The sequence below is a fragment of the Theobroma cacao genome, chromosome 8 (assembly GCF_053813885.1).
Source record: "Theobroma cacao isolate CCN51 chromosome 8, ASM5381388v1, whole genome shotgun sequence".
Classification (NCBI taxonomy): Eukaryota; Viridiplantae; Streptophyta; class Magnoliopsida; order Malvales; family Malvaceae; genus Theobroma; species Theobroma cacao.
In genome coordinates this window covers 30,039,469-30,053,942 of record NC_142646.1, presented here as the reverse complement: position 1 = coordinate 30,053,942, position 14,474 = coordinate 30,039,469, and the positions used below count along the sequence as shown (strand labels likewise).

At 32.3% G+C, this 14,474-nt stretch overlaps 1 protein-coding gene across 1 annotated transcript; it reads left to right on the top strand.

Annotated features, from left to right (window-relative positions):
- The first annotated feature begins 5,520 nt into the window (after positions 1-5,520).
- On the top strand, positions 5,521-8,191 carry LOC18612469 (putative laccase-9). The gene is made up of 7 exons (XM_018125349.2): positions 5,521-5,677; positions 5,829-5,983; positions 6,059-6,303; positions 6,451-6,576; positions 6,715-7,297; positions 7,425-7,777; positions 7,876-8,191. The coding sequence occupies exons 1-7, from the start codon at positions 5,576-5,578 to the stop codon at positions 8,016-8,018; spliced, it is 1,707 nt and encodes a 568-aa protein (XP_017980838.2). The 5' UTR covers positions 5,521-5,575; the 3' UTR covers positions 8,019-8,191.
- Positions 8,192-14,474: the final 6,283 nt, after the last annotated feature.

Below are 14,474 nucleotides of genomic sequence, written 5' to 3'. Positions count from 1 at the left end.
GGGTCGGGTTTTACAAACATACTGCTCGTAACATCCCTCAATCTTGAGTGGCTGTGTAATATCTTTCCACCATCCAAAATTTAGGTTTATTCTCAGAATTCTTGCTTCCTTTTAGTCAACCCTTACCTTTTTACTCAATTGGACCTTTTCAATATCCTCCCTCATTTCTACTTTTGCATCTCTTTCTCTTATGTCAAACACCCGACTGCTCCAATCTTTATTTATAAAATGAGAAACGTCCATGACCTCTTGAGAGCAATTAACATTAAGCCTATCCCTTGGTGTATGAACTATAAGGCTAAAGTCCTCTTTTAATGACCTTAAAAAATTATTATCTACTACAATTGAGGATAACGTTAATGGAGAGTTCAATTCCCTCAGTTCTAAGCATTTTATTGCAATAGGACTTCCAAAATCAATTGTGAATCCTATCCGTTTCACCATTTAAATTCTATCTATTTGGGAACATATTAACAACAGATTTATGTCATTATCATCATCATAAATCTAGTTCCCACCTTTATATTTTTTCTCACCATTATTCTGATTCCCATTAGTACTTGGACTCTTTGTAGTATCCAAACCGCACCACTTAACCTCATCATGAGCTATGGTGTTTTTTTTTTTTGCCTTGTTAAGTGAGATAGATGTACACCCAGCACAATGCAAATCTGTATCTTCTCTCTTAGCAATTTTAGGACAAGACAACTCCAACATCTTTCCTTTGTCTAACTTATTAGCATTGTTTGATTCCATTCTGCAATCACCATCTGATTCAAATCCTTTAAAATTCTAGAAAGTATTTTTTCCACCCGGATAAAATTTGAATTCAATTCAACCTTCTCTTAATTTAAATTTTTTAAGTGGTTAACTGTCTACAAACTCTCCTTACCTAATTGTTCATTTAATTCAAAATTCAAATTTGCCACCTTGGATATATACGTTACTAAACAAGGCCTGGCCAAATGTACAACCTCTTCCCTCTGAACACTGGTGGCTAGTGGCTGGTTGTCATTTGGCAGAACAGTCACAACACTCAAAATTGTGGCTCTCAACATGATTATATCCTTCCCAACTTTAATTCTACGATACATTGGAATCTACCGTGTGCTATTACCCTTTACCAAAATCACTGCATAACTGAATCGATTCATGTTCAGAGTTTCCTGCTCTATATTCACGAATTTTCCCCATGAATCTCTTAAAGCCATAAAAAGATTGACATGCCATAAATGAATCAAAATTTCTTCCACCTTCACCCAACATAAAAATTCCAATTTATCGTTACTGGCTTCATAAGGCACCAAACTATTCCACCACTCTAGAAATGAATTCATATAATCCACAAGAAGGACGTCCATTTCATCTTTATTTTAGAAGGTAACTAACACTCGAAGTCTGTTCAATTTTTTCTACACACATACCCTCCCAAACAAAACCCAACGCACTTTCTTTCAACCATACATCATTCAATTTAGGTATGAAGACACAAGCACCATTTTTTTCCTTACCTTTATCCACAGCCTTAGGTTTGTCCTTGACCTTCCTTGACTGCACTCGAGCATTCATCTCCTTATCATTGTCCATAGCCCTAGCTTCATTCTAATCACCCTTGGTTGTGCTCGAGTATCCTTCTTTCCAGGTTGATGGCCATTCACTACTGCATCTCTAAAGGAATTTTGATAAGGAAAATGGTTTTTTATTCTACCTAGTGGTGTATCATGTCTAGGCAACCCGCTTTTTAAAGCCTTCTTAACGAAAATTCGATGGCCAGAAACAACCGTTCCGTCCCCATGAAGGATTTCCATATGTTATTCTCTGGCAAACCTATATCGCACAAAAGCAAAATGCCTACCTTTCCTTGTAATGGACCTTGGTGCGAACACATCAACCACAACGCCAAACTGATCAAACACTGATTTGATGCTAGCCCATGACATTACCATATTATCAACAAAGGCCGTGTAAAGAGATCTCCTCCACCGTGCTATCTTAGATTGCCCACGATACCTAGTGCTTGTTGACTGAAACCCATGGCTGCTACTCCTCCATCATGCCTACCTTTAAAAAAACGCTCTACTCTCTCTCTCTCTCTCTTTTTAATTAACTACATTGTTATGTCATGCCTAACACTTCAGGAAGAAAGCAGGTAGAGTGCTTCCAAAAATCCCACATCAAGTAGGGAAGATAGTCTTTGGTGACCTATAAGCAGTGGCGCTGAGCAACCTCCCTTATTAGCCTTACGGCGAGAGGGTAAATCTACTGTTGATATATAGAATTATTATTTTAAACAAAAAAAATTAATTGATTAGAGTTTTTGGAAAGGCAATAATTGATTAAAATTGAACAAGTAATTAAGCATGACATGGATTTTAATATAATTAATCTCTATAGAAGGAGAATTATTGATTTTATTATCTAAAACAAATACATGTTTTTACCTATAATACTTCAAACATATTGTTATTTTTATCCAAACGCACTGTTTGCTCTTTTTTTTTCACTTAAAAATAATAAAAGAAAAAATAATAAAATGAATTATATTACCTAATTTATAATTAATGCAATGACAAATAATATCATCACTTTTATTACATTTACACGTAGTAGTGCTGTACACATACAATTAAAGTTGTTCCCAAGTGGAGACAATTTCTAATTGCTTGTCAGCTCATTAATTAAGCTGCCAATTGATTGTCATGTGTCAATGTTTTTTGCTAGGGAAAAAGAGAGATAGGAAGGAAAGGGAAACGAAAGAAAGGAAAGACGGAAGAAAAAGAAAAAGAAGAGTCAAGATGGTTACGTAATTGATTAAATGATAATTTCATTGCCAAAAGAAAATGATGAATACATTAAAATTTTATATCAATAATAATATAATTTATGCAAAATAATAGTAAAATATTTTATAAATTTTAATTACTAATTTATAAATGTTGTGAATGAATTTAAATTCTACGTTTGTTCAGTGCTATGTTTTTTTTTTTCAACTTAGCCTCTTCGATGCTATGTTTCAAATATAATATACTTGTACACAGCTACATAAGAAATATAAATTATAATTTATGATATTTGTTACTAAAAATTGAATCAAAATTCGTTAATGAAATAATTTTATTATCAAATGTTATGTTTTGAATGATGATTGAATTTTAGGATTACGTTGTTATCATCAAAAGAATATGCTGACATTAACATTTATATATTTTTTGATAACACTAATATTGATATATAATAAAAATATAAATATTTTTAAAATAAAAAATATATCAATAACAAGTACAATTAAGTTCATGATATAGATTATATTTAATTTAATTCTATGATTATATTCATCACTGTTAACTAATGTGATTATATTTTTATTAGTATAAATCATATAACTTACTAGAAGCGTATCTTAGGGAGCTTTCCTAGAAGCATTAAATGGATACATGTCAATCATGTGTTTTTCCAATAACTAACCTGGGAAAAAGTTGACAAATATAGTCGTGCATGGCAGGCTGATTGAAGTAGTAACATTCAAAGGGATAATGATAAACTTTCCGCCTTTACTTTTCCTTGAATACTTTTTCTGATGCTTGTTCTTCAGTTGCTTAAGGAAGCTTCTGTCTTAACAAACCAACCTTAATTTGGTTCCCATACAGATAATACAAGCTTTAGTTAACTAGTTGGTAACATTGAATTCAAAATTGATTGAATGGGTAAAAGATATCAATTATACCTTTTCTTTTTTGAGAATTTTTGTTAGATTTTATATATAATAAATTCATACTAATTCAAGATTTATTATAACAAGAATTTAGAATATAAAGATATGCTTGACTTTTGATACATGATTCATTGACATAAATAATACTAATCACATTATTGTTGGGATTCAATGTATTAGAATCTTCTTCATCTTTTTTTAGCTAACTTTTCAATAACTGAGACTTTAATGTAGTTGTGGAAAGGAAATGAGATATTATAACCTTTCCTTTATATAGTGAATATTTAATTCTATTTATTACAATGTTTTAAATTTTTGGATTGAGGCTTATATTTTTAAGTTTACATGTAATATTGAAATCTAGCCCACTTAATCAGATTATTGTCAAGACCAAATATGCTAAGCCGGTTTTTATATAAAAGAAAAATCAAATTAAATAATATAAGTTCAAATTTTACTATTGACAAAATCTAATATTTTCAGTAAACACAGGGGTAGAGCCTCCTTATGTGATGGGGGGACCATGGCCCCCTCAAAACTTTTAAAAATTTTTTCATAACATATAAAAATTTTTAAACTTTTTTATATATTTTATTACTTACTCCCTCAAAATAATATTTTATTTAATGATTAATATAAATAAAAAATAATAAAATAATTTCACTTATCTCACTCAACTTTAAATTTTTTAATTTATATTATTATTATTTATTTATTTATTTATTTTTATTCTATTTATTCGTATGTTATAAGTTTTTATAAATATTCTTTTCCAAATTTCTACAAACCATTAACCAGGTTCTTTTTCTTTCTTTTTTGTTATGTAATATGTGGTAGCTACCTTCTACTTACCATGTTCTTCATTTTTAAGTTACATAAATTTTATTGTCCATGATTTTAATCTTTAAAAATTAATAAATTATTATATAGTTCTCAAATATAAGTTGTAATATTATATTGTTACTTAAAATTTCATCAACGTATTATTTTTTTTATTAATCTTGATTATGTAAGAGAAAATTAACTTGAGCATATTGTTTTTATATGCTTTACATTTTATATTTAGTTAAAATGAAATTTGCTTGAATATATAGTATTTAAATAATTCTGATTATATAAGAAAAAATTATTACTCTTATATATCGTTTTTAACTATTTATATTTTACAAATTATAGTTTTATATTTAGTTTCATATTTCTATTACCAATATTTTTATTATTGATTAAATTTAACATATTAATTTTTTAAAATTTTTAACTTTTATTTAACTGTGTTTGGCCCTCCTAATAAAATTTGGCTAGCTCCACCCCTGAGTAAACATATAAGCAAAAAAAATCATGTATTCAAAATTATTGACCTTTGTATGAACTATGCCCAACTTGACTTAACAAATTTTAAATAAATGCTTGACCAAAAAAAAAAAAAAAAAAAAAAAAAACAGAACCACAACGAACAACCTGACTTGAGACACCGAAACCTATTTATTAACCTTAAGACAAGCGTTTTTCCACAAGCACAATTAAGATAAAGAAAACTTCAGAAAAATATATTAACATGGGCAGACTTTTACATGGTTTTATGTACAATCCGATGGATGCCTGGTGCCTGGAGACGTGATTCGTATTTATTGACTGAATGCCATGTTTGAGGTTAGGCATTCACTTTGGAATTTTCAATAACTTAGACTTCCAATAAGCTTAGACCCAGTCAATAACTTAGACTTCCAAGAAGAAACTTTGGAGCACAAGTTTTCTTCTATAAATTGTCAAAATTTCTGACCCCAAAGATCACAGAAGAAAATAGGAGGTGACCTGACGAACACATAATTAGAGAGAAAAAAAGAAAAGTTTGAGAGAACAGTAATGGGTTTATTGAAGCAAGATTTAGTCTTGTGGTTGCTAGGGGTTTTGTTTCTAAGTACCCTGCTCCTTTGCAGGGCAGACGTCCACTACTATGAGTTCTTTGTAAGTGCTTGTTTACTCTAACTGATTATGGATCAGGTTTTTCTAATAATAGTAGTATATGACTCCAAGAATCATGGCAAAGCTCCTGAGAGTGAAGATTAACAGTGATTGAAAGATTGAGATTTAATCTAGCTTGCGTCTTTGGTTGCAGGTACGAGAGACGAACTTTACAAGCCTGTGTAACACCACCAAGTCGATGTTGGTCGTAAATGACAGTTATCCTGGGCCGGAGATTCGGGTTCACAGAGAGGACACTGTGTATGTTAATGTCCACAATCAAGGGAACTATGGCCTTACCATTCATTGGTAATTACCAATCGCTCTCTCTCTCTCACTTCTTGCTTTCATTAAATATTGATTCATTGAAAATTACTTTGATAGGCACGGTGTGAAACAACCAAGAAATCCATGGTCAGATGGCCCCGAATACGTAACACAGTGCCCGATTGAACCAGGAACAAACTTCACTTATGAAGTTATACTGTCTGATGAAATAGGAACCTTATGGTGGCATGCCCACAGTGATTGGACTCGTGGCTCCGTCCATGGTGCCTTTGTCATTTTACCTGCTGAGAATGAAACTTATCCATTTCCTACGCCTGATGCAGATCAAACAATCATTCTTCGTATGGATTTATATCTTTTCAAATTTGTTTTTTTCATAATTGACTAAATGAATGGTCATGAAATTATACGAATAAGAACATTCCTCATCGTTTGTCTTATTTAGATTATATGAGAATATTAATCTTGTTTTTTTACTCTATTGACAGAATCATGGTATAATAGAGACTACAAAGAACTTATTGATGAAGCAACTTCAAACGGTACGGCTGTAGCATCAGCAGATGCTTACGCTATCAATGGGCATTTAGGAGACACATACGCATGTGCCAATGGTACGTATGCCAATCATTAATAGAAGTTCTTCTAGCGCTCAAATCAGGAAAAGTTACTCCTTAATTTGAACTTTCTTGCTGTTATTTTTGTTTCTAAATTGACCTTCTCGTAGTCACAATTCACATGACCTGCTGCAGAAACTTTATTCCGTATGCAAGTTGATTACCAGAAGACATACCTTCTCCGCATAATCAATGCTGCAATGAATGAACAGAAATTCTTTGCCATCGCAAACCACAGCCTCACGGTCGTTGCACAAGATGCTTCCTACGTTCAAATTTTTACAAACGACTATATAATGATAAGCCCGGGGCAAACCATGGATGTTTTGGTCATTGCAAACCAAAACATAGGCCAGTATTACATGGCTACTAGGCCTTTCTCTGATAGCGCTTTTCCACCTCGCAATAATATCACGACGGGTGTTTTTCAATATACAAACAGTGTTGGTGGATTGAATGCTTCCTTAATAACGCTGCCCGCAATGACTGATTTAGATGCTGCAGCTAACTTCACCAGACGAATTAAAAATGCAAACGTCACACAAAATCCGCTAATGAAAGTACCGATGGATATCGATAGGCGTGTCTACATTGCAATTGCCACAAATAATTTACCTTGCGATAATTGTAATTTTCAACAGACTCGATCAGCTGCAAGTTTGAACAATGTTAGTTTTGATTTTCCACAAATTGACATTCTCCAAGCATACTACAACAGGTATATGGATAGCATGTGTATTACATTTAATTATTACAATTTGTTGTTTGGAGCTATTGCCATTGTGGCCTTCCTATCTTTTCTATTTCATTACTAAAGCTAATAATTATCATTTTTCTTATGACAGGAGTATCAGTGGTGTTTTCACGGAAGACTTTCCCCTTCAGCCACCCGAGTTCTATAACTTCACTGGAGAATTGGCTGGTTTTAATCCGAATGCTAGTCTAGGGACAAAGGCCGTTGTGCTAAATTACGGTGAAGCAGTTGAGATTGTTCTCCAAGCAACCGAATTAGGTGGTGGCGGAAGTCATCCATTGCATTTGCACGGTTTCAGTTTCTATTGGGTCGGGACTGGCTCGGGAAATTTCAATAATGTCACCGATCCTAGCTCTTACAACTTGGTTGATCCACCACTAATTAACACTGTCCATGTTCCTGCTAGAGGATGGGTTGCCGTCAGATTTAATGCAACTAATCCTGGTAAGTTCTGAATTAAATGAAGGAAAGAGAACTCTTCCTCCTCCTTTTGCAAGTCAGAGAGTGAGTTATTGATACGAATGACGTATATATTTTTGCAGGGGTATGGTTTATGCACTGTCATTTCGAAAGGCATAGTAGCTGGGGTATGGACACTGTTTTCATTGTGAAGAATGGAACCGCCGTTGCAACAAGCATCCTTCCGCCCCCTGCCTCTGGCATGCCTCGTTGTCCCGGAACCTAGAAGTAGGATAACCTATATCGTGTTGTGCTCTATATTTTTAACAAGCGAATGGAAAAAAATTATTTGAAATACTTTCAATAAGATTATTTCTTGGAAATGTAACCTTGTAGTTCATATGCCATTTATGTAATCCTTTGAAGAAAGATTAAGAATACATGTTTGAATTCTTCTTAGTTTGACCTTGTTATGTCATGATTTTGTTCAATTGGAGTATGGCTTTCTGGACTTTTGAGACGACTATAAACAAAGATCTTTCGCTCCTTTTTCCTCTTTTTTTTAGGGAACTTTTTATCATGGTAAATTCTTCATCCTTTCCAATAAAATTTACGGTCTTGACTGAGAAAAGATAAAAATTCAACCCTGCTAGACCAATTTTTTAACAGTCCATTAACAATAATGTTGAATTTTAACTATATATCTAATAAATCACAATTAAATAAATAATTATGTCCTAAACACAGTATATCATTGAAATTGAATTGGCCAATTATTACAATACTACAAGCACATAATGTATACATCTAATAAATCACATCTAAATAATTAATTACGTCCTAAACACAGTAAATCATTGGAATTGAAATTGGCTAATTATTACAATACTACAAAGCACATAATGTATCGAATATGTGAAACCCTGAGTCAAAAAAAGGATGAAATATGGAAACCTTTACGATCAACTCGCAAATTAGAAATTGACTATTGAGAAAAAAAAGTTAGAAATTGACTAATGATAGGTAAAGATCAAGAGAGAAGATGGCTACTGGGAGCTTCGCCAACTAACCATATTGTTTGAGAGAATAAAAAATGAGAGAAAAAACAAAGAGCATTTTAGTCCTTTCATATTTTTTGGTAACAGTGTTTATATTTTTGGATCTCATTGTCCATTTCAAAAACTAATGGACCCATATGAAATTATGACTAAAAGTTAGAGGGTGAGAGTATTTTACTCTTAAAATTAGGTTTGGCAAAACTGTTCAACTTAAAGGGATTTCAAGATAATTTTTACTTGTTGAATTTAGTGATATTTTTTAAATAATTTTTACAATTGATTTAGGGTTATAATGTGTTAATCAATTATTTTTTTAAATAAATAAATTAGATTTTTAGTTTCAGTTGATTTAGGGTTACAACATGATAACCACTAAAGGTAAATGATAAAAATGGTAAAAGTACTTAACTAACATCAACTTAATATCAAATTAAAATTCCAATAGAAGTTGTGACAAAATTTTTTTCAAATTCTTCCAAAATTTTTCTAACACTAATACTACCTTACAGTCACAACTTAAGAAAAGATTCTTTATCACAATTGGTGGTCAAATTGACCTGCTGCCCACCCCATCAGGTTTCAGTGCTAACTAACCAAAGAATTACTTTCTAGTTGAGCAACAAGGCATTTTGGTTCAACAATCCTTTTTCTCTCTCTTTCTCTCAACAAAAAGAAAATCTCCATACCAAATTCTTCACTTTTTCTCTCTCTCTTAGGGTTTCAGCAACACTCTCTCCTAAGAATTCAATAAGATTTAAGTTTGAATGCCTATGGAAGAATAAGAAAATGAGGTGAAAGGTTTTGAGGAAAAGTGATATATTTTAATTTTTAATTTTAATGGAAGAAGAAGGGAGTAGAAGATTGAGCTAGAGAGAGATAAAAAAAGAAAAACAATAAAAAAATTGTGAGGGAGTTGGAGAGAGAGAAAAAGAGATTTTTATGTTTTTTATTTAATTAATTATTAACAACTTTTTAATATTTACATTTAACAAAAAATTTTTTAGTTTTATCTCATTAATAAGGTGGAAACATTTGGTGAGTTGACAATATATAGCTTCTATACACTGTCAATGCATCAAATATAAATCCTTTATATATTTATTAATTTTTTTAAAGCTAAGCTCACAAGTGAATATCATGATATAGTTTCAAATTACTAAATATTTCCAATGTTTATTTATTTATTATTATTTTTAATTTTTATATTTTTATTGGTTTTATTATTACAATAAAAATGAAATAATAAATAAAGAAAAACAAACAAACTAAGAATAAAAATTAAAATAAATACCAAAATATAATGATAAAGAAAAGAGAAAATAAGCCCATACATTCTTTATGTGAATTGGGTCTACTCTCTTTTAGAGCTTGCTACTTCGAATAGACCATAGGCTAAGATTGGATTGAAATTGACCTCAATCAAAGCAAACTACAGTCCAACCAACCAATCAAGTTGTGGTACCAACACAAAACTACAATCTAACCAAGCAACCAAGCTATGGCACCAATTGATTATTATTTTTTTATTTTGATTTGAACGATGTCGTTTAGTACTCTCACTATATAAACCTAAAATAAAACCCTAGCTCCATTTTTACTAAAGCTTTTCTCTCTTTAGCGACGTAACACCTTTTCTCTCTTCTTTCCCTTTCACCAATTGTAAACCCTTAGATTTTCCCAAAACCAATCCCTTACTACTAAAAGTAAAGTTTTTTGCCTTTCGAAAGCATTTCTTTCTCTATTTTTTTCCCTTTCCATTCTCTCCGTTGACTCTTGGTTGATGGATGGGTACTTATACCCATTTTTGTGTCAATCTTGGATTAGATGCTCTAAACTTCTTTAATGCGGTTGTTTATGATTGTTACAAGAATCTTTTGACCTCAAGAACCGTCTACCATGGTCGTGTAATTGATCTTAAAATCTTACGAGAGTTTGGTTTCCTTTATATTGAGAACTTTAGAAATTTAGGCTGGCATGAATATTTGAGTTTGAACATCCCTGTGTTTGAAAATTTGGTTAAAGTTTTCTATAGCAATGCAAATGTAAATTATAGGCATGAGAATGATGCACTTCATACTTATGATAATGCTTTCACCACTTACATCATGGGTAGATTAATCAAGATAACTCCTGAGCTGATTAAGGATGTGTTTGGACTTCATAGTGGACTTGGTACATTCACCTACATTGGTGATAATCCAGTAGTGCAAGATTTAGAGAGAGAGCTTTATGTGAACAATATTAGTGCTCTTGACTCAATTACTAGGCTGTCCATGACGGACTGAAGTTTGCACTTGATTATTAGTTAGACTTTAAGGCTAGTACTTGATAACTCTATGATATAGAGTTATTTGGTTTTAATTTTGGTTAACAATTTGCCATGTTCTTGAGTTTTATCTTAAATTTTTAGGTGTTTTAGCTATTTATTTTAAAATAAGTAAATTATGTTGGGTCAATTGAATGTAGATTATTTTAGGTTAAGTTAGTTGTTGATTTTTCTAAGTATGGCCGTTATTGATTAAATTGTACTTTTGTAGGCGTGTTATGATAAAGGATTTTAATTGAAGTAGGAGAGTGCATTCTAGGTGCAAACTTTCATTGCACACGTTCCGGTATTTCAAGTATATCTTCCACTATAGAGGTCCAAATGATGTGATTCTTGGACCCTTGGAAACATAAGAGACAGATCTAAAAGTTTCATGTTTACTATGTCTCCCAATTCAGCCTCCAACTAGGAGACAATTGCATCAAAATTCAAAATAGTGCAGTAAAACCTAAAAATTGAAAGTGCACATTTAGTGGCTGCGAGTTTCACCACTTCGTGGCTGCATCCCCTCGACTACACCATCATGCTTTGAACTTTCAGGGAGTTTGTGGACATGGCCCCCACCTGCCCATGGCCATGGCCATAAACAAGGAAATTTAAAAAATAAAAGTCAAGCTTCGTGGTCGGGCCCCCAACATAGAGACTAGAATTTGAGTTGTTTTTTACTTCTATTCTCATCGGTTTTGAAGCCTATGTAAACAACCCTTCCATAGCAAGATTTAAGTAAGTATTAAGCAAGGTTTTTTTAAAGAAAAAGAGGCATTAAAGCTAACAAGAAAGCAAGGAAAGCAAGGAAAATTGCAGATCAAAGACTTGATAAATATTGGAGTTCTTTGTTTTCTTGTTATCTCCATACTTTCTTGTTCAGTTTGATGGTTAAATTTCTTTTTTAGATGATGTCTTCAGGAATTATGTTGAAATAATTTTTTAGTCTAGAAATGTAATTAAACCCAATGCGTAATTTGAATTTTTAATATTCGTTCTTGCTAATGACTGATAGTGTTTGAGTTGTTTATTTTAATCTTGTTCTTAATGTGTCTGATTAATTGGCCACCAATTAGATTGATTTGAAAACCTAAACGGAACTAAAAAAGAGAGTTTAGAGTAAGTTATAGATGAAATAGCATATATTCAATATCAATTGCATAAGATAATTAATTTGATTTGCATGTAGGGCAAGAATACACTTACATGTCATATGTAGCCATAATTAGAGTATAAGCTTAATGAGTCTTCCTTGATTTCAATTTTCATAGGAATATAGTAAATTGCTTAAGGAAGATATTTTTATAAGAACATCGAAAGAGACTTATAAATAAATTAGAACTCTAGGTTAATAGCTTAGGCTTATATAGTAAGTAAAAAATTATAGAAGAGACTCAGGTGAAATATTGAGGGGATATTGTGGTTCTAGACTTTTGGTTGGTTGATTAATTAGTTAGATTGTTATTTTTGCTTTCAGTTCTAGTTTTTGTTTATCTAATTTTCAGTAGTGTTAAAATTCGATTATTTGAATAAGATTAAGTTGTTTTAATTTTAGTACTTATCAAATGGATTTGGGCAATTTTCAATGGGAGTGAACTTTACTGTTTATTATATTACTTGTAAATGATACATACACTTGCATGGTAAATCCAACAATAAGTTTTTGGCACTATTGCTAGGGAATTATTTTCATAATTTTTGTTAATATTAATACCAAGCAATCTTAATCTTAATTCAAACTTTCTTTTCTTTGTTTTCAAGTACTTTTTGGTTGCTGTATGCGATGAGTTAGAGATTTGGAAATTATTCCTTATGATACTTAGGCAACAATTTTATGAACATATATGAGGAATCCAAAAGTTTGATGCTTAGATTGGAGTTGTGATCTTATGTTTGAGTAGTTGAGTATGATTGAATTCTTAAGCTTACTCGGGTCACATGGGCTTTGCCTATTGGGCTCGTGCACTTGTCACAAACCCTCGAGTTTAGGTCGTGACAAAAACTCACATTTGGAGAACTTGGCATACAACTAGTGCTCCCTTAAAGTCTGTAGCACAATCCTTAAATGTTGCTCGTGTTCTTCTCAACTTCCTGATTATACCAAAATATCATCAATGAACACAACCACAAACATATCCAACTAGGGTTTTAACACTTTGTTCATCATATCCATAAAAGCTATGGGGGCATTAGTCAAACGAATTGACAAAACCAAAAACTCACAATGACCATACCTTGTGCCAAAAACACTCTTCGGTATGTCCCCATCTCTAATCCTCAATTGATGGTAGCCTGATATAAGTCAATCTCTGAGAAACACTTTGCCCTTAGTAACTGATCAAACAAATCATTAATATATGGGAGAAAATAGAAGTTCTTTATGGTCACTTTGTTCAATTGCTTGTAGTCGATACAAAGTCTTATCAAACCATCATTTTTCTTCTCAAACAATACTAGTACACCTCATGGTGAGACATGAGGGCATATGAAATCTTTGTTTAGTAAATCCTTTAGTTGATCCTTGAGCTCCTTAAGCTTGGTAAGTGCCATTCAATAAGGCAATATAGATATCAAATTAATGTCTTACACCAAGTCTATACAAAACTTTATCTCCTTTTTCTGAAGGCAATCTGAGTAATTCCTTTGAAAATACATCATAAAAATCTCCCATAACTAGCATATTTGCAACATTACCCATATTCACTTGGGTATCCAAGACTATTGCCAAAAGTCTTTGGCATTCATGTCTCGTGAAAATACTAGTAGTCATGGCCAAAACCATGCTACTTGAGCCAATGTTGCAATCTCCATGAATATAGAATGATATCTCTCCAGGGTATTCAACCTTCACCCTTTTATGGTAACAGTCCACACAACATAGTTAGAAGATAACCAATCATCCCAAGTATCACATCAAAATTAAGTGTATCCAACAACACTAAATTTTTTTAGGTGTCATTCTCCTTAATTCAGACTACACAAGCTCTATACTCATGTTCTACGACAAAATACCTATCTCGGGGGTGTGGTTACCACTAGACCTTACTCCCTCTTGGAGCACTTTATGCCTAACTTTGATGCAAAATATGAGGAAACAAATGAATGCATAGCACCAGGATCATATAACACACGTGCATTAATCGAATAGATAAGTAAAATATTTGAGACAATTGTATTGGATGCTTTTACATCTTGTGGGGTCAATGCATAAACTCTGGTTTGTCCTCAACCAGTTGTACCTTGAGTTTTAGACCTTGATGCTCTACCTGGACAAGCATTAGTGGCACCTTTGCCCTTAGATGCTCTAACCTCTTTGATAGGTTGTGTAGCAATAAGAGTAAGTGGTATAACTAGATAAGTAGATCCTTGTGAC

Excerpts from the sequence above, each read along its gene's own strand:
- LOC18612469 (XM_018125349.2), top strand. The coding sequence starts at position 5,576 with ATGGGTTTATTGAAGCAAGATTTAGTCTTGTGGTTGCTAGGGGTTTTG. Across the intron at positions 5,678-5,828 it reads TCCACTACTATGAGTTCTTT|GTACGAGAGACGAACTTTAC; the intron begins GTAAGTGCTTGT and ends CTTTGGTTGCAG. Across the intron at positions 7,778-7,875 it reads ATTTAATGCAACTAATCCTG|GGGTATGGTTTATGCACTGT; the intron begins GTAAGTTCTGAA and ends ATATTTTTGCAG.